The sequence below is a fragment of the Salvelinus namaycush genome, chromosome 3, assembly GCF_016432855.1.
Source record: "Salvelinus namaycush isolate Seneca chromosome 3, SaNama_1.0, whole genome shotgun sequence".
In the NCBI taxonomy this organism is placed as follows: domain Eukaryota; kingdom Metazoa; phylum Chordata; class Actinopteri; order Salmoniformes; family Salmonidae; genus Salvelinus; species Salvelinus namaycush.
Window position 1 is genome coordinate 67,190,305 of NC_052309.1, and position 19,798 is coordinate 67,210,102.

A 19,798-nucleotide genomic window follows, 5' to 3' on the forward strand; every position below is an offset into this window, starting at 1 on the left:
TAAATCACCAATGCTCTTGACACACCTCTCCTTACCTGTCCACACTGACATATTACTACTGTAGGCTAGTCTCCTCCAGCTTGTGGGATTTTTAAAGGCACAACATGGTGTTGAAATATCCACAGAAAGACAGCATGACATCCCACTACCTCAGCCCTCCATTCAGGGCTGGCGCTGGTGTTTTCGGGACCACCCCTTCCCTCACTGACACATACACTACACGGATATGGGGCTCCGTCAGTGCTGGCTCAGGCCAGGGCTGGAGTGTGTGTGTGTGTGTGTGTTTGTCTATTTGTGTGTGTACGGGGTCAAATCCACACAGAAGGCTTGCCCACCCCTGACTTGCTACTACTGCTGTTGCTGCTGCTTCCAGTCCCTTCGCCACTGCTGCCCCCCTTGCCGTGTTTGAATCGGTGCTTGCGTTCCTTGTGAGGCTGCGGCTGAGGCTGCGGCTGGGTCTGGGTGATGTTGCTTCGGGGCTTGTCATCATGGTTGTCCCCCAGGTGTTCCTCTGCCCTGTGCTGCTGGCTGTAGGCCTGGATGGCTGCCTCTAGCTGGTCATGGGCATGCAGGATCATGTCCTTGTTGAGGGCCACGCGGGCCTCCCCTCCCGTGGGGAAATTGTCCTCGTTGCTTCCAAACTGCTGCTGCTCCTCCTGGGCGATGTTGGCCCGGTTCTGCTTGCACGCCATCTTGGCATTGCTCAAGTCCGTGTAAGGGATCTGTTCCGGCTTCACCACGATGTTGTAGCCCGGCGGAGCTGACGGGGCGTTCCAAGAGAACGGGTACCCCACGTACTCAGCACCCCCATCCCCCACCACCCCTCCCCCTGCGCCCGGCTCCGGCCCGGGCACCCCCACAGAGACCCCCACGCTGGGTCCCAGCAGCCCCAGCTGGTACTCGTCCTCCTGGGGCGGGCAGCGGCGACGGCGGATGATGTCACAGATGGTCCCGATGCCCAGGTGCAGCATCTCCCACACGTTGAGGGTGAGGCAGAGCACCGTGACGCCGTACATGATGCGCAGGAAGATGGTCTTCTCCGTGGGCCGCGACACGAAGCAATCCACGCTGTGGGGGCAGGGCTCGAAGGAGCACACGAACACGGGAATCACACGGAAGCCGTACAGCAGGTACTGGCCCGCCAGGAAGCCTGCCTCCAGCGCCGTGCGAGTCACCAGCTGCAGCACGTAGATACGCATCAGCCCGTCACCCTGGATACGCCGCCGCCCGTCATGGCGTACCTTGGGCTTGGGCCGCGGGGCCAGCGGGTCGACCCGGCGAGGGGGCTCGGGCTCAGGCACCTCGTAGATCATAGGGTCATCCTCTTGGTCCTGGTCCTGGTCCTCCTCTATACCCCGGTGCTGCCGCGCCCCGAAGCAGATCTTCCTGGGCCTCCGGTGGGTGTAGCCACCTCCATCCCCTCCCCCTGTCTCAGTGGCCAACCCTCCCCCGCCCTTGTCCTCGTCCAGCCGGGCGATCTTGTTGACGGCGTAGCCCATGTACATGAGAGATGGCATGGCCACCAGGATGATCTGGAAGACCCAAAAGCGGACGTGCGACAGCGGCGCGAAGGCGTCGTAGCAGACGTTCTCGCAGCCCGGCTGGCCCGAGTTGCAGATGAACTTGCTCTGCTCGTCATAGTAGATGGACTCTCCCCCGACGGCGGTGAGGACGATGCGGAAGACGACAAGCACGGTGAGCCACAGCTTCCCCACGAAGGTGGAGTGGTTGTGGATCTCCTCCAGCAGCCGCGTGAGGAAGCTCCAGCTCATTATGTCGCTGGACAGTGGGGCAGACAGGGTCCCGCACTCACCTGCTCACAGACTCTACATAGAGAGTACATAGAGAGAGAGAGAGAGAGAGAGAGAGAGAGAGAGAGAGAGAGAGAGAGAGAGAGAGAGAGAGAGAGAGAGAGAGAGAGAGAGATAAAGAGAGAGACAAAGAGAGATAAAGAGAGAGACAGGGATGGATGAAGAGAGAGAGGGTGGAGGGAGAGAGCGAGAGGGATGATGAAGAGAGAGAGAGTAGAGGTGAAGAGGGAGTGATGAAGACAGAGGGATGAGAGAGAGGGGGAGAGAGAAAAAGAGAGAATTAGTCAAATATGAAAGGAGATTATACATAACGTACTGTCTACCAACATGTCTCAAAAAATTCGAAGGAAGAGCAAAGAAGTACGAGCGCACAATATCTTATCATGAAAGCGGATGAGTGAGAGGATTTTGACAGAGAATGTAGAGATAGTCGAGTTAGACCAATGAGCTTCGCTTCTTCAAGTTCAACAGCAGGAGTCACAGATGAATTACGGAGAGGAGAGGAGCCTAAATCCAAACAAGTGTTCTCTCTGAAATTGAGACAGACTGCAATCGCCACATGTATTAGATCCATTATAGTCTCTGGTATACCCCAAAAGAATACACGTTCCAACCCAACAACACAGTTTCAGCACGGTGAAATAAATGGGGGTATTTTGAGGGGCTGTAGGATATCAAACCAAACAATAGGATATCAAACCTAAGAAAAAGATGCTCAAGTGTAGCAGAGAGGAGCCAAAATAATCCCAATAGGAACTGAGCTATCACAGAACACATTTTACACACACACACACTCTCTCTCTTTTGGGGAATAAATCCTCTTAGTGACCCGTCCTCTGTGTGAGGTGCAGATTGTGTTGACTTAACGGTGCTGTTCTGGTGTGTAAATGGCATTGTGGAGTGTAGTGTGGTGTGGTGTTCTGTTGTGTTGTAGTGCTGTATTAAAATGGATGTGTGTGTGGGAGAGATGAAGCCTGTCTATGTAGGTTAGCCGTGGGCTCCAGGCAGCCAGTCCAACTGCACCAGTTAAACCAGCAGGCGGCCTGGCCAAAACAAGTGGAGCACGGAGTCACACCGCAGACCCACATTAGCCAAGGCACTGGAGCAAAACCCCAACCCTCCTGACTGATCCCAGGGGAGTGGGGGGGGGGGGGGGGGACAGGTGTCCAGAGCCAGGTTGCCTTCTGCACAGAGTGACACCTCCACCAAAAAAAATATATATATTTCACTGCTAAGTAGCTCCAATGGTGCATGGCTCATTGTGAGTCGGACTGAAAGGTAAACCCAACCATGAAATAAGAGCTTAGGCTGAGGTTTGAAAGGAGCTCCACAGCGCCTTCCTCCCCCCTCGCAGGTTGGGAGCTCAGATAGAGGGAGGCCAATACAGGTCTGCTGAACGCTGGAGGGAGTGGAGGCTTGGCTGTTAGTAGACATACCGTAGGGTGTGTCCTAAATGGTACCATATTCCCTACATAGTGCACTACTTTTCACCAGGGCCCATAGGGAGGCTTGAGCTGGAGCTCCTCAGACCCCTGGTTAGTGTCTCCTATAGTGTGAGAGGAGAGGAGTGAGAGGAGAGGAGCAGGAAGGGAGTGAAAGAGATGGGAATGTTTGAAGCTGCCTGCCTGGACTCACTATAAAACATGTGCAGTATTGATCACTGTGACCATAAAAGGCCTGCCTGGGATAGAGGAGGGACTGTAGATGTCAGGAATGCTGTGCATACTGCTGTTTTAGAGTGTGTTTGTTTCTGTGCGTATGTGTGTGAGTGTGTGCGTGTGTGTATGTGTGTGTATGTTCCCACAAGTGTGTACTAGAACTGCTGCACATAAACAGGAGTGTTTTTAACACCAGTCTCACATTACAGTAGTACAGTAACACTGTATATATATATATATATATATATATATATATAATACTTTTTCCCCTTCCCAAAACAGAAAAGTGAGTACCAGTGTTAACACTTCATACCCGACATGTATGAATAGGTATCATGAGGACATATTGAGAGTGAGGAGCTGACATTAACACATAGAGCCATTAGGCAGTTTGTCCTTCAACCGTCTGGACTCTTGTCTGGCTCTGGCCTTTCCTCTCCTGCATGACATCATTAAACACACCGTCTTTGTAGAACCCTCACTGTTATCCCTCTGCTATCTGTTATCCCTCTGCTATCTGTTATCCCTCTGCTATCTGTTATCCCTAGACACACTTAGACACATACTGTACATTCACCCAGTCCAAGGCTAATAAACGGCACTAAGTGACTTGTAATTTACAGTACAGTGTGACACAGACGGGGATCTTTTCATCTGAGGAAGACGTCACTGAGGATCCGTCAGATGTCAGTATACGTGTTTGAATAAAGCCTGAGTGTAAGAAGATAAGTATGTCTGCCTGTTTTTTTTTCTTCGAGTGCTCCAACACCTGTTAACCATACATTTGTTCTTTTTGGAAGTTTCTGCTGTGTAAGCCCAGTCCAGTTTTCTGTTTCTTGAATGTGCATTGTGCGTCTCTTATCTGTCAGCGCCAGCTGTGGCAGAGGGGGATCTCGAGTGACACCTGTCATTGAGTCATCACCCTGTGAAAGGAAGATCTGGGTAACAGACCCCTGGATGTTAACATGCTGTTTCTCTGGAATGGGAAGGTGTGAGGATTCGAATGTGTGTGTGTGTTATATCTGTGTGTAGGTGTGTGTTTGTGCATGAGGAGGAGGAAAGTGAAAGTGAACAAAGTGTGTGTGTGTGTGTGTGTGTGTGTGTGTGTGTGTGTGTGTGTGTGTGTGTGTGTGTGTGTGTGTGTGTGTGTGTGTGTGTGTGTGTGTGTGTGTGTGTGTGTGTGTGTGTGTGTGTGTGAGCTAGAGGTGGAATACGTGTATGTGTGACTGTGAAAGAGTTACACAAAGTGAATGTGAACAGAGAGACCATGTTAGATGGCACCATGTAAGATGGCACCATGTTAAACGGCACCATGTTAGATGGCACCATGTTAGATGGCCAGAGTGTCCTCTGCCTTGCAGTCAGGATTAGCCTCTTCCTGCACTCCCAAGCCTGGAGCGCCATGGAAATAACTAGCAGCCTGGGGCCGTCATACCACCAGCTGCCCATGCGAGAGCCTCCAACATGGGCACGTCTCCAGCTGCCTCCCCCTACCATCCTACCACCCCCCACACCCTGGCCTTCCCTTTCTCAATCATTCTAGCAGAAAATACCCCTAACCTTTGAACGTGTTTTTGAACTTTTTTAGTCCGGATCAATGATTTTAAAGCCACAGGCAGACATGTCACAGACCATGCAATAGTGTATCATCATTCTGTATGCACTCCTCTTATATCAACTCCACAACACTCGTAGCATAGCTCAGAGCCAAACAGACAAACTAAGGCCCAAATGAGAGGGGTTAGGAGCAAGGTCAGATGGGTTAGGGCTGAGTCCTAGGGGATAGTTGGTTACATAACCTAGTTTCATCTCTACCACACACTGCGCAGACTCTGTGCAAATCACCCCGCTGGTGATGATGCACTTTCTACGATGCATCATAATGCAACCATGCCACTAGATTCCCTGTTATGGACACGCACCACCGCCATCTTATCATACCCCGCATTGAACAAGTCTGGATGGACCGACCGACAGACATTTGAAACCCCAGACTCCATCCTCATACACAACAGATTCTGGACCATCTGTGCATCCCAACAGACAGAGCAGAGCAGTGGAGTGTCCTGGTGAGGACTGAGGGGACAGCTGTGTCTCAATGTCACCTCAGCAGCCAGAGAAACACTGCTCCTCCTGGGGAGCATGGAGCTGGATGTAGGGGCAGGAGGTAGCATGGGGCTGGATGTAGCATGGGGCTGGATGTAGGGGCAGGACAGGGGAGCATGGGGCTGGAGGTAGCATGGGGCTGGATGTAGGGGCAGGCCAGGGAAGCATGGGGCTGGAGGTAGGGGCAGGACAGGGGAGCATGGGGCTGGAAGTAGGGGCAGAAAAAGTGAGCATGGGGCTGGATATGAGGCAGGACAAAGGAGCATTGGGACCAGGGTTGGGGTCAATTCCATATGAATTCCAGTCAATTCAGAAAGTAAACCAAGGGCTAGATTCAGTCTGTAGGATGGAAGATCTGTGTTGTAGCGTGGTTGAAATGTAAATGTAATTTCCGATTGAGCCAGAATATGCAGCATTCACCGTGAATGCAATATCCATGTACATGGAAGCATTGCCTTTAACGCTGATCTTCTGCACTACAGATTGAATCGTGCCCTAAATTCCAATTCGACATTTTACTCATTGAAAAGCATAGAAGAGAATTGGAATAAGAACGTCAGTGTACTTCCTGAGTTGAATTAGATTGAAATGGATTTGTCCCCAACCCTGTCCTAAGGCAGGCCAGCTGAGCATGGAGGGTGGTGTCTCCATGTGTGGATGGGATGGAAGGAGAGCCCAGTGAGAGGGAATGTGTTTGTGTCACAGGATATACTGTATCCAGATATATCCTACATGGGTGTTGTTGAGCAGTGGATAGGCTGCATTAGACAAATAACTACATAGAGTCACCATAAACTGTCAACTAAACTGACATGATGAACAACCATTTATCTTATGCATGTTTATTCTCTCTCTCTCTCTCTCTCTCTCTCCCTCTTCTTTCCCCATGGCAGTACGTGTCTCTTGCACTTTCTCTCTCTCTCTGTCTCACTCTCTCTCTTCTTTCTTTCCCCATGGCAGTATATTGTGTCTCTCTCAGTCTCTCTCTCTTGTGTTATTTCTCTCTCAAGGTTGAATTGACACTCACCCCCAAAGGGAACGAGAGACTTTACATTTGTTTGTCTACATGAACTGCCGCTGGGGACTGCATATTCACACACAAGCACACACATAAATACACACACACACGCACCCACACAGACACACACACACATGCACACTGCTACTGTGTGCGTTAGAAGGAAAATGTGGGCGGGCAGTTGGATAATGAACATAAATCCACAGTGAGTTGTGAGGGGGAAATAGTGATTGTCTCTCCAGTTGGGGAGGGAAGACTTCACAGAAGTGAAAGTGCTGTAGCATGAAGCCTATATACACAAAACAGCACGGTCCCAGCCTGGTGAACACATCCATTCCTCCTTCCATCCCTCCTTCTCTTGCTCCTCCTCCTAATTAAAAGCACACTGTTGGAGCTCGCCATGGGAGAGCCCGTCTCTCTCTCAGGCGACATGTGACACTAACAGGAAATCAAAGGAGACTTCCTGTCACGTTCCTGACCTGTTTTCTGTTGTTTGGTATGTGTTTATTGGTCAGGGCGTGAGTTTTGGGTGGGCAGTCTATGTTTTCTGTTTCTATGTTGGTTTTGGGGTTGCCTGGTATGGCTCTCAATTAGAGGCAGGTGTTTGACGTTTCCTCTGATTGAGAGTCATATTAAGGTAGGTTGTTCTCACTGTTTGTTTGTGGGTGATTGTCGTCCGTGTCTGTGTCTGCGCACCACACGGGACTGTAGCGTTTGTTCGTTCGTTTGTTATAGTCTGTACCTGTTCCTACGTGCTTCGTGTTATATGTAAGTTTTCATGGTTTAGGTCAGTCTACATTTGTTTTTGTTATTTTGTATCCTTCCAAGTGTTTGTTTTCGTGTTTCGTCGTTTGCTTGAATAAATCATTATGTATTCACAACCCGCTGCACTTTGGTCGAATCACTACTCCTCCTCTTCGTATGAAGAGGAGGAGGAATGCCGTTACAGAATCACCCACCAAACCCAGATCAAGCAGCGGGTTAACGGACAGCAACGACAGCAGCAGTGGGTCAAGGAGGATTGGACATGGAGGCATCTAAAGCGGAGAGGCGACGATATGAGGAGGCAGCACGGAAGCAAGGCTGGAAGCCCGCAAGTACAACCCAAAAATTTCTTGGGGGGGGGCTAAGAGGTAGTGGGTCTAGGGCAGGTAGGAATGCCGTTACACTTCCTTTTGTCTTTGCCGTTCCCTCTTCTCCCCCTTCCTTTCTCCAACTCGTCACATCTCATTCTTCTTCTCCCCCTTCCCTTCTCCCACTCGTCCCAACATCTCATTCCTTAACCCATGCCAAATCTCCCTCGGGTTCATTCCTGTGTCCACTCCAAACTTCCATGTCCTAATTGTCACTACCATATGGGGAGCTGGCAGTCGATGTCTGATTGTACGCCCCAAATCAGAAACATGCTTCAGCACATGTAAAACTCACACCTTCCACACACAAGCAACACACACACGGACACAAACCGGCACACACAGATCTGTTTTATCCATACTGACCTCCCTCTCTGCATCTGAGGATGGTGGTTGGGGACCATGCTGAGGGGACTGTTCTTGTTGTAAGGGTCAGTGCCAACCTGGCCTCTCTACGTCATTCAAGATTCACCTCCAGAGTTCAGTGTAGTAAAGACTTTGTCCGCCTCACACGCACACACACACATGCATATGCACAAACGCACACATGGCACCAGCCAGCACACACACACACGCATGTACACACACACGCGCGTACACACACACACCATAGTAATTTGCTAGACTGACAGCAAGGATGGCATCTGTAAGAGATAACCCCTTTAAATTGGTATATTTAGGTGAGGGAGCCATCTTCTAATACAGAGTCCTAACACACATAACACTATGCACAGTAGAATGTCCAATATGGTGTGACAACAATGAACACCAGAGTAAAGTCTTATGTGGACGGAGAGGGAGAGAGAAAGAACGAGAGGGGGGAAGATAGAAGGGGAGAGAGAGGGAGAGAGAAAGAACGAGAGAGGGGAAGATAGAAGGGGAGAGAGAGGGAGAGAGAAAGAACGAGAGGGGGGAAGATAGAAGGGGAGAGAGAGGGAGAGAGAAAGAACGAGAGGGGGGAAGATAGAAGGGGAGAGAGAGGGAGAGAGAAAGAACGAGAGGGGGGAAGATAGAAGGGGAGAGAGAGGGAGAGAGAAAGAACGAGAGGGGGGAAGATAGAAGGGGAGAGAGAGGGAGAGAGGATGGAGCTCAAAAGGTCATTCACATCTGTGTGATTTAATGTTAGTGAGCACAGACCCAACCAGGACTGTTGGAGGCCGCTGGCTGGGGGAGGAAGTTGTTTTCTTCTAGCCAGCGGCTGGCTGGGGGAGGAAGTTGTTTTCTTCTAGCCAGCGGCTGGCTGGGGGAGGAAGTTGTTTTCTTCTAGCCAGCGGCTGGCTGGGGGAGGAAGTTGTTTTCTTCTAGCCAGCGGCTGGCTGGGGGAGGAAGTTGTTTTCTTCTAGCCAGCGGCTGGCTGGGGGAGGAAGTTGTTTTCTTCTAGCCAGCGGCTGGCTGGGGGAGGAAGTTGATTTCTTTTAGCCAGCGACTGGCTGGGGGAGGAAGTTGTTTTCTTCTAGCCAGCGGCTGGCTGGGGGAGGAAGTTGTTTTCTTCTAGCCAGCGGCTGGCTGGGGGAGGAAGTTGTTTTCTTCTAGCCAGCGGCTGGCTGGGGGAGGAAGTTGTTTTCTTCTAGCCAGCGGCTGGCTGGGGGAGGAAGTTGTTTTCTTCTAGCCAGCGGGGAATGCAATGGTAAATCCTTAAGGCAATACACACAGGATTTCTCTCCTGCTTGGTTACTCTATCATATCTGAGCTAGGGGGTTTGGATTATCCCCTTTGTCAAATGTTCAGGAATATTCTAAATCCCTGCATAGCTAGTAGAGGAATTCTTATCTTGTCTCCTTGCCTGTTTTTTTGTCTAAACACCAACCAATAACCCTGGGAGTGGATCAGACGGATGTGTAAGAATGTCTGCCAAAAATGACTATACACAGCTGGGTTTAAACTGAGCCGGTTATCAGTGTTTATGATCACACATTACAAAGAGCTGACTTCATGTTCTCAGACAGTTTTCTCCGCATATCTAATGCAAACATGCTGCTAGAGGCCTATATACCTCAGTTACACATTGATATACAGGTAACTGCCAAAATAAAGGAAACACCAACATAAAGTGTCTCAATAGGGTGTTGGGTCACCACGACCCAGAACAGCTTCAATGCACCTTGGCATAGATTCTACAAGATTCTGGAACTCTATTGGAGGGATGAGACACAATTCTTCCACAAGAAATTCTCAGGCGCTGCTCCGGAATCTCCCGTAAGTGTTCAATTGGGTTGAGATCCGGGGACCGAGACAGCCATTGCATATGGTTTACCTCATTTTTATGCGCATCAAACCATTCAGTGACCACTCGTGCCCTGTGGATGGGGGCATTGTAATCCTATGGGGGCATAGCCACGGTAGCCAAAATAATGGCCTGACCAGCATTATTATTTTGTCAATTACCTGTACATACTTATAGTTAACACAGTCACTCTCTCGCTCTCTCTCACTCACACACACACACACACTCGCACTAGCAAGGATGTACAGACACACACACACACACAAAAAAACACAAGACCCCAAAACACAACAGTTTATTCCACAGTGGAGAGAAGATGGATGGGGGGACCCTTATTTGGGCCTCAACTGTTCTATAAAAAGACCAAGAGGAAAAATTATGTTTTTACTATGAGACATCAAGAATAACACAGATCTTTCTCCTTAGAGGGTAAACGTGGATACAGTGCTGGACAACCTCTGACCTTTTCTAAGAAAAGCACAGTCTCCCATCCGGTCAGATATATTGGACTGTGGTCCAAGTGGGGAATCAGGGTGGAGAATACGGACGTCTTTGGAGAGATGGATGGAGACATTTGGGGGCGGATGGAAGGAGGGAGAAGTGTCAGCTTCTCTGTGTTCGTGGGAAAGTAGGCCTACAGATTGTGAGGAATTCTGTATTTTACAGCATCCAAAAGGGAGTGAAGGCAACTATGAAGCTGTTCCATATGTTTGTTAGTTGAACAATCTCTCAGGCTGTCCTTCCCCTCTCTGGGGCTGAGTGGCACTGTAGGCATCTGGGATTTCTCCTCAACTTGAGAAAAAAACACTACACGCGTAAACAAACTGTCCGACTCTATTTTGCCAAGAGCTCCAGTATTAAATGAACAATAAAATACTGTATCTCCTCAAGAGCTCCAGTATTAAATGAACAATAAAATACTGTATCTCCTCAAGAGCTCCAATATTAAACGAACAATAAAATACTGTATCTCCTCAAGAGCTACAGTATTAAATGAACAATAAAATACTGTATCTCCTCAAGAGCTCCAATATTAAACGAACAATAAAATACTGTATCTCCTCAAGAGCTACAGTATTAAATGAACAATAAAAAACTATTTTGCCAAAGGCTCCAGTATTAAATGAACAAGTAAACAAACAAAAGGTCTCACACATACAGTCTGGTTCTTTCTTTCACAACAAACACACACACACACACACACACACACACACACACACACGCACACGCACACGCACACGCACACGCACACGCACACACGCACACGCACACAAACAAACAAAACGTGCAACAAGGTGAAATAGGGAGGCGACATATCCACATTCCTAGCCCAGTCAGCCTCTCCTTTGTCTCTGAGCCTGTTTCTGTGTTTCCTCTGCATCTCTATTATCTCCTTAATGTTAATATTCAGTCTCCTTTAGCGACTCCTTAAACTAACCTGAGCTGGCGTCCCAGTGCCCCGGCCTAATCCCAAGCGCACTAAACAACACAAAACACAGATGACCCCGGAGCCATGTGCTTAAACAAGGAAGCAGTGTGTATGTCTAACCAAGTGTGAGGCGCTGATGAAAGAGAGAGGAGAGAGAGCATACCGTCTCTCTGAGGCAAACACAATGTTCCCCACTTTACCCTTCATCTCCTCAGAACTGGGTCATGGATGGGGGTGGGGTTCTATGGTAAATCCCCCTGAAGAAGAGGGGGGTAGACAGTGATATGGGTGGGGGAAGAGGTGGTAAGAGAGAGGGTATTGGAAGAAGGTAATATATGTAAGCGGTATAATTGCTAACCGTCCGCGGCAGAAGGAGTGACCTTGTAGAATCTATTAGAATAGACAGTGTATGGGGGGAAAATACTTCATGATTAGAATGGTAGGGTACAGTAAGTGTCCAGACAGCAATTAATATTAGCAATTAATATGAATAAAATAAGCATTTTCATCCTTCCAATGTCTCTTCTCTCCATCCCTTCCTTCCCATCTTCAAACCTTCATATAATCATTCCCTGCTGAGAATAATAATAAGTATTTCCTTGGTATTGTAGGAATCCACTCACCAGTGGTTCCGGTGTAGCGTAAATGAGAGTTAAGGGCTATCTCAACTCTGTTCTTATCTCTCTGTTGAGAGTGGACAGATTCCTATCACCCCATTTCACAGCATCTCACCCGGAAAGAAAAATCGCTGGGTATTAGCATTCAAATCGCATCTCACAAATCCACAGCCTATTTCAAATGTGGACTCTGTCTAGTAACCTTGTTTTCTAAGTGGTGATCTGTCACTTGTGACTGGTCTTGGTTAGTTTGCCAGGTTTATTTATAAATTATTATAATTGATAAATGTATTATCTATTAAAATAAAGGCACAACAATATAATGGTACAGAAAACTATTACCTTTAAATACCTATACTCAAGTATGCAGTTCTAAGTTTATATCTTATACATCTAATTACTTTATTAGATGCAGACTTTAACCATACCATAAAACTGTAATTTCATGGAAGCCTTTAAACACCAAAAGCTTTCCTGAGATTCTTGTCTGTAATTAGTGTGAAGGAAATGAGTCGACCTGGGGGTGAAGTGAGGCTAGGAGCACTATCAGCCTGCACTGTAAGCACACACACACACACACACACACACACACACACACACACACACACACACACACACACACACACACACAGGAAAGTGCACCGGCACACACCTCCGCACCCCCGAGCTCCGACTCACTTGCGAGCTCCTAGAAAGATATCTCATTAGCAGGCAGGACAGGAGGAGGGGAGGGAGAGATGGAGGAGAGGATGGGGGAAGGAGGGGAGGAAGAGATGGAGGAGAGGATGGGAGAAGGTGGAGGAGAGGAAGAGATGGAGGAGAGGATGGGGAAGGGGATCTTAGAGTTCATGTGAGTGTACAAGGGAATGCACATGTGCTTGCGTACAATTTAGAGAGTTATTGTATACTTATATTTTTCCCCTGTCTGAAACCCTATTAATGTGCCCGAGTGGCGCAGCGGTCTAAGGCTCTGCTTCTCAGTGCAAGAGGCGTCACTACAGTCCCTGGTTTGAATCCAGGCTGAATCACATCTGGCTGTGATTGGGAGTCCCATAGGGCGGTGCACAATTGGCCCAGAGTTGTCCGGGTTTTGCCAGGGTAGGCTGTCATTGTAAATAAGAATTTGTTCTTAACTGACTTGCCTAGTTAAATAAAGGTTAAATACAGGTTGTTGTTTTATTGTTTATTTTTATTTCTGAAATATTTTTTATATCGTCTGTGACAGACAGGATCGTAAAGGCAAGGGGTTCATGGATGTTCCACTGGAACTGTGTAAAAGATTGCTTGTGTGTGTGGGGTGTGTGTGTTTGTGTGTCTGTGTGGGGGTGGGGAGGTGGGATCATGAAAGGTATAACAGAAAGCCAGGTTGGCTACGTACAGTATGTATGGGTTATAATACAGAGATAAAGGTCCTCCTAGCTGTAACTAACTACAGGGAAAATGGTGTGTCCACTTCGGGCTGAAATATGCTTCACTGTGTTTGTGAGCCAGGATGGGAGTGAGTGTTTCTTGTTGTGTCTTGAGGCATGAATAGTGTGTGTGTGTGTGTGTGTGTGTGTGTGTGTGTGTGTGTGTGTGTGTGTGTGTGTGTGTGTGTGTGTGTGTGTGTGTGTGTGTGTGTGTGTGTGTGTGTGTGTGTGTGTGTACAGAGTGCTTTGCCTAAAGTGACAGGTTTGGGAGTAGAATGGATGAGTGTGTGTGTATGTGTTGTGCAGTGGAGGCTCCTCAGATGAGGAAGGGGAGGACCATCCTGCTCAGTGAATAAAAATACAAATAACATAACATTACAAAAGTTAAACTTTTTAGATAAAACTATACACTAACTATATTCACATCACCAAATACCTGAATAAAACCCACTGTTTTGCAATGAAGGTTTACAGTAGTCTCAAAAGCACTAGGGTGTAGCTGGAGGACAGCTATTTTCCATCCTTCTCTGACTACATTGACTTCATTACGAAACCTAGGAGGCTCGTGCTGCTCACCTCTTTTCATAGACCTATATGGTAAGTATGACAACTTCCGGAGGACATCCTCCAACCAATCAAAGCTTTTGCAGTATGAACTGACATGTTGTCTATCCAATCAAAGGATCAGAGAATGAACCTAGTACTACGCATGAGTGATTTAGAAGCTTGGTGAGTTGGTGACATTGTTGGATAGATTGAGATAGAGAATAGTGAAAGGAGCATTTTTACAAATATTATTCCATTCAAATTAGTTTCTTCAAACTACAGGAGACAGAGGGGGTAGATTATATGTTGTTTTCTTGGTTTTATAACTTTATTTTGGTGTCAAGTTAGTGCCATTAGTGCCCTGCTAACTTTACTAGCAAGTAACTAGCTAGATACTAGACGAGTGGAGTTTTTTTTCTCGCCAGAATGGCTAGTTAACACTAACGTTGTAGTGGAACAACATAGTGGAATTGTTGTTGAAGAACCCCTTTCATTGCACACATCAGATTCAAGCTTCTGAGAAAAAGACGCATTGATCATGTAATGGACGAAGGTCTGCGTATTCAAACTGCGCAACAAAACAAGAAGAAAAAGGGATATTGCATTTTTGGGCTTTTAAGGGACACGTTGTGAAGCAAAGGGGCATGATGAGAAGGAAAGTTCCGCTAACAAGTGCAACTAGTACAACTTGAAAAGTGTGAAGGTGTAACGTCCTGACCAGAGTTCTTATGTGTTTTGCTTGTTTAGTGTTGGTCAGGACGTGAGCTGGGTGGGAATTCTATGTTGTGTGTCTAGTTCGTCTGTTTCTATGTTCAGCCTGATATGGTTCTCAATCAGAGACAGCTGTCAATCGTTGTCCCTGATTAAGAATCATATATAGGTGGCTTGTTTTGTGTTGGGGATTGTGGGTGGTTGTTTCCTGTCTCTGTGTTTGTGTTCTGCACCAGCTAGGACTGTGACGGTATGTTCTTTTGTTATTTTGTATAGTGTATTGTTTTGTGTTGATTAAATTCATTATGGAAAATTACCACGCTGCGTATTGGTCCTCTGATCCTTCTCGCCTCTCCTCGTCTGAGGAGGAGGACGACTTAGACTGTCGTTACAGAACCACCCACCAAACAAGGATCAAGCAGCGTGGCAACGGGCAGCAGCGACAGCAGCAGCGGTACCAGGAGGAATGGTCATGGGAGCAAATATTTAACGGAGAAGGACCCTGGGCTAAGGTTGGAGAATATCGCCGCTCTCGGGAAGAGATGGAGGCAGCTAAAGCCCAGGAGCGGTGGTCTGAGGAGGCAGCACGGAAGCGGGGCTGGAAGCCCGTGAAGAAACCCCAAAAATGTATTGGGGGGGGGGGGGGCTAAAGGGTAGTGTGGCGAGGGCAGGTAGGAAACCTGCGCCCACTTCCCATGCTTACCGTGGAGAGCAGGAGTACGGGCAGACACCGTGTTATGCGGAAGAGCGCACGGTGTCTCCTGTACGGGTGCATAGCCCGGTGCGGGTTATTCCACCTCCCCGCACTGGGCGGGCTAGAGTGAGCATTGAGCCAAGTGCCATGAAGCCGGCTCTACATATCTGGCATCCAGTACGTCTCCTCGGGCCGGTGTACATGGCACCAGCCTTACGCATGGTGTCCCCGGTTCGCCAACACAGCCCAGTGCGGGTTATTCCACCTCCCCGCACTGGACGGGCTACGGGGAGCATGCAACCAGGTAAGGTTGGGCAGGCTCAGTGCTCAAGGGAGCCAGTACGCCTGCACGGTCCGGTATATCCGGCGCTACCTTCCCGCCCCAGCCCAGTACCACCAGTGCCAACACCACGCACCAGGCTTCCAGTGCGTCTCCAGAGCCCTGTTCCTCCTCCACGCACTCTCCCTGTGGTGCATGTCTCCAGCCCGGTACCACCAGTTCCGGCACCACGCACCAAGCCTCCTGTGCGTCTCCAGAGCCCTGTACGCACTGTTCCTTCTCCCCGCATTCGCCCTGAGGTGCGTGCCCTCAGCCCGGTACCTCCAGTTCCGGTACCACGCACCAGGCCTATAGTGCGCATCGAGAGTCCAGTGTGCCCTGTTCCTGCTCCCTGCACTAGCCTTGAGGTGCGTGTCTCCAGTCCGGTACCACCAGTTCCGGCACCACGCACCAGGCCTACTGTGCGCCTCAGCAGGTCAGAGTCGGTCGTCTGCCCAGCGCCGTCTGAGCTGCCTGCACTGCTCGTCTGCCCAGCACCGTCTGAGCTGCCTGTCTGCCCAGCGCCGTCTGAGCCATCCGTCTGCCCAGCGCCGTCTGAGCCATCCGTCTGCCCAGCGCCGTCTGAGCCATCCGTCTGCCCAGCGCCGTCTGAGCCATCCGTCTGCCCAGCGCCGTCTGAGCCATCCGTCTGCCACGAGCCTTCAGAGCCGCCCGTCTGTCCCGAGCCATTAGAGCCGTCCGTCAGTCAGGAGCCGCTAGAGCCGTCCGTCAGTCAGGAACCGCCAGAGCCGCCAGCCAGTCAGGAGCTGCCAGAGCCGCCAGCCAGTCAGGAGCTGCCAGAGCCGCCAGCCAGTCAGGAGCTGCCAGAGACGCCAGCCAGTCAGGAGCTGCCAGAGACGCCAGCCAGTCAGGAGCTGCCAGAGACGCCAGCCAGTCAGGAGCTGCCAGAGACGCCAGCCAGTCAGGAGCTGCCAGAGACGCCAGCCAGTCAGGAGCTGCCAGAGACGCCAGCCAGTCAGGAGCTGCCAGAGCCGCCAGCCAGTCAGGAGCTGCCAGAGCTGCCCTACAGTCATGAGCTGCCCTACAGTCATGAGCTGCCCTCCAGTCATGAGCTGCCCTCCAGTCATGAGCTGCCCTCCAGTCATGAGCTGCCCTCCAGTCATGAGCTGCCCTACAGTCATGAGCTGCCCTACAGTCATGAGCTGCCCTACAGTCCGGAGCTGCCACCCAGTCCGGAGCTGCCACCCAGTCCGGAGCTGCCACTCAGTCCGGAGCTGCCACTCAGTCCGGAGCTGCCACTCAGTCCGGAGCTGCCACTCAGTCCGGAGCTGCCATTCAGTCCGGAGCTGCCATTCGTCCTGAGTTGCCCCTCTGTCCGGAGTTGCCCCTCTGTCCGGAGTTGCCCCTCTGTCCTGAGCTACCTCTCTGTCCTGAGCTACCTCTCTGTCCTGAGCTACCTCTCTGTCCTGAGCTACCTCTCTGTCCTGAGCTACCTCCTAAATCATGTGGGGGCCTTGGGGAGGATTCTTAGGCCAAGGTCGTGGGCGAGGGTCGCCACTCAAAGGACGCTAAGGAGGGGGACAAAGACAGTGGTGGAGTGGTGTCCTCGTCCACCGCCGGAGCCGCCATTGCGGACAGATGCCCACCCAGACCCTCCCCTTGAGTTTTAGGGGTGCGTTCGGAGTCCGCACCTCAGGGGGGGGGGGGGGGGGGGGGTACTGTAACGTCCTGACCAGAGTTCTTATGTGTTTTGCTTGTTTAGTGTTGGTCAGGACGTGAGCTGGGTGGGAATTCTATGTTGTGTGTCTAGTTCGTCTGTTTCTATGTTCAGCCTGATATGGTTCTCCCTGATTGAGATAATCGTTGTCCCTGATTGAGAATCATATATAGGTGGCTTGTTTTGTGTTGGGGATTGTGGGTGGTTGTTTCCTGTCTCTGTGTTTGTGTTCTGCACCAGCTAGGACTGTGACGGTATGTTCTTTTGTTATTTTGTATAGTGTATTGTTTTGTGTTGATTAAATTCATTATGGAAAATTACCACGCTGCGTATTGGTCCTCTGATCCTTCTCGCCTCTCCTCGTCTGAGGAGGAGGACGACTTAGACTGCCGTTACAGAAGGATGGTTTTGTTCTCTTTTTAACAAAAATATATGCCTTATAGAAATAGGACATGTTAATCACAAAACATAGTGTGATTGCAGAAAAGCTGTTGTTAATCTAGGGTGTCGAATACGAGGTTGAGACAAGATGGAAAATTCTCAGCTACACAACAAACACTTCCGGATATCTGGATCCTGTGTGCTGTGCGGCTGGGACCAGCTTAGGCACCACCGATAGGCTAGCAAGCTTAAACCACGCTAAGCCTCTACTGTGACAGGCCAACTCTAAAGTTGGAACTACATCTGTCACAGTATAAAAGAAGATGTCTGTACAAATTCAGTCAGTTCTCTGCTTTACCCTGCGTGGTGTATATACGAAAAAAGGTAATTGCATGTTACGATGCTTTACTTGCTGAGCATATGGAAGTTTCTACTGTCTTCTCTGGGATGTAGAAATAAATTCAGAATGATTTGATAACTTCTACCGCATCATCCATTAGAAATGAGATTAAAAGAGAGGTTGACGCATGGCAAATGGATGAAACCACAGACATCAGGTGTCGCGCGCAGTTGTTAGTTATCATCAGGTATGTGGATGATCAGGGCTTTATTCAGGAACGTTTCTTGGGCTACTTTGATGTGTCAAGTGGGCGAGATGTGCAGTCTGTGTTTGAATATCAATTCTGAGTTTAATTCCATGGAGAAACTTGTTGCCCAAACCTAGGATGGCGCTGCTGTATTGGAATGTATCTTCTATTTGTATTTGTATTTATTTATTTCACCTTTATTTAACCAGGTAGGCAAGTTGAGAACAAGTTCTCATTTACAATTGCGACCTGGCCAAGATAAAGCATAACAGTTCGACACATACAACAACACAGAGTTACACATGGAGTAAAACAAACATACAGTCAATAATACAGTAGAAAAATAAGTCTATATACAATGTGAGCAAATGAGGTGAGATAAGGGAGGTAAAGGCAAAAAAAGGCCATGGTGGCGAAGTAAATACAATATAGCAAGATAAACACTGGAATGGTAGATTTGCAGTGGAAGAATGTGCAAAGTAGAAATATAAATAATGGGGTGCAAAGGAGCAAAATAAATAAATAAATACAGTAGGGGAAGGGGTAGTTGTTTGGGCTAAATTATAGATGGGCTATGTACAGGTGCAGTAATCTGTGAGCTGCTCTGACAGCTGGTGCTTAAAGCTAGTGAGGGAGATAAGTGTTTCCAGTTTCAGAGATTTTTGTAGTTCGTTCCAGTCATTGGCAGCAGAGAACTGGAAGGAGAGGCGGCCAAAGAAGGAATTGGTTTTGGGGGTCACCAGAGAGATATACCTGCTGGAGCGCGTGCTACAGGTGGGTGCTGCTATGGTGACCAGCGAGCTGAGATAAGGGGGGACTTTACCTAGCAGGGTCTTGTATTTACAGCCAAGTCCCCTCCTGTTCCCTGATTAAGAGGGGATAACCACTCCACTACCAGTGTCAACTCTCTCCTGATATGAACTGAAACAATGTCTCATCTGGCACATTGAATGTTCCATTTCAATTTTCTCTCATAACTGTAAGTAGAGTCAATCACTAAATCCCATTATTTCACATCAATGCGATTTTAATCCGTGCTTGGACTAACTCATTCTTAACTCTTTTGTCTAACTGTGTAGTGTTATTGTTTGTTGTCTTCCCAGTCAAATCTTGTCCTGACCTCAGTTGGAGAGTTCTTCTCCAACACCATCCATCCATGATGAGCCTGTCCTGCACTGAACCCTCTGAACACCTCAACCCCTGTCCTGAACTGAACCCTCTGAACACCTCAGCCCCTGTCCTGAACTGAAGTCAAACCTCTGAACACCTCAACCCCTGTCCTGCACTGAACCCTCTGAACACCTCAACCCCTGTCCTGCACTGAACCCTCTGAACACCTCAACCCCTGTCCTGCACTGAACCCTCTGAACACCTCAACCCCTGTCCTGAACTGAACCCTCTGAACACCTCAGCCCCTGTCCTGAACTGAACCCTCTGAACACCTCAGCCCCTGTCCTGAACTGAACCCTCTGAACAC

The 19,798-nt window shown here is 49.0% G+C and overlaps 1 protein-coding gene across 1 annotated transcript; it reads right to left on the reverse strand.

The window, feature by feature from the left end:
- Positions 1 to 228: 228 nt before the first annotated feature.
- On the reverse strand, positions 229 to 1,772 carry LOC120044524 (gap junction gamma-1 protein-like). Its single transcript, XM_038989180.1, has 3 exons — positions 920 to 1,772; positions 516 to 823; positions 229 to 434 (listed from the first exon to the last, which is right to left on the reverse strand). Exons 1-3 carry the CDS (start codon positions 1,770 to 1,772, stop codon positions 309 to 311), a joined length of 1,287 nt encoding a protein of 428 aa, XP_038845108.1. The 3' UTR covers positions 229 to 308.
- Between the last annotated feature and the right edge of the window lie 18,026 nt (positions 1,773 to 19,798).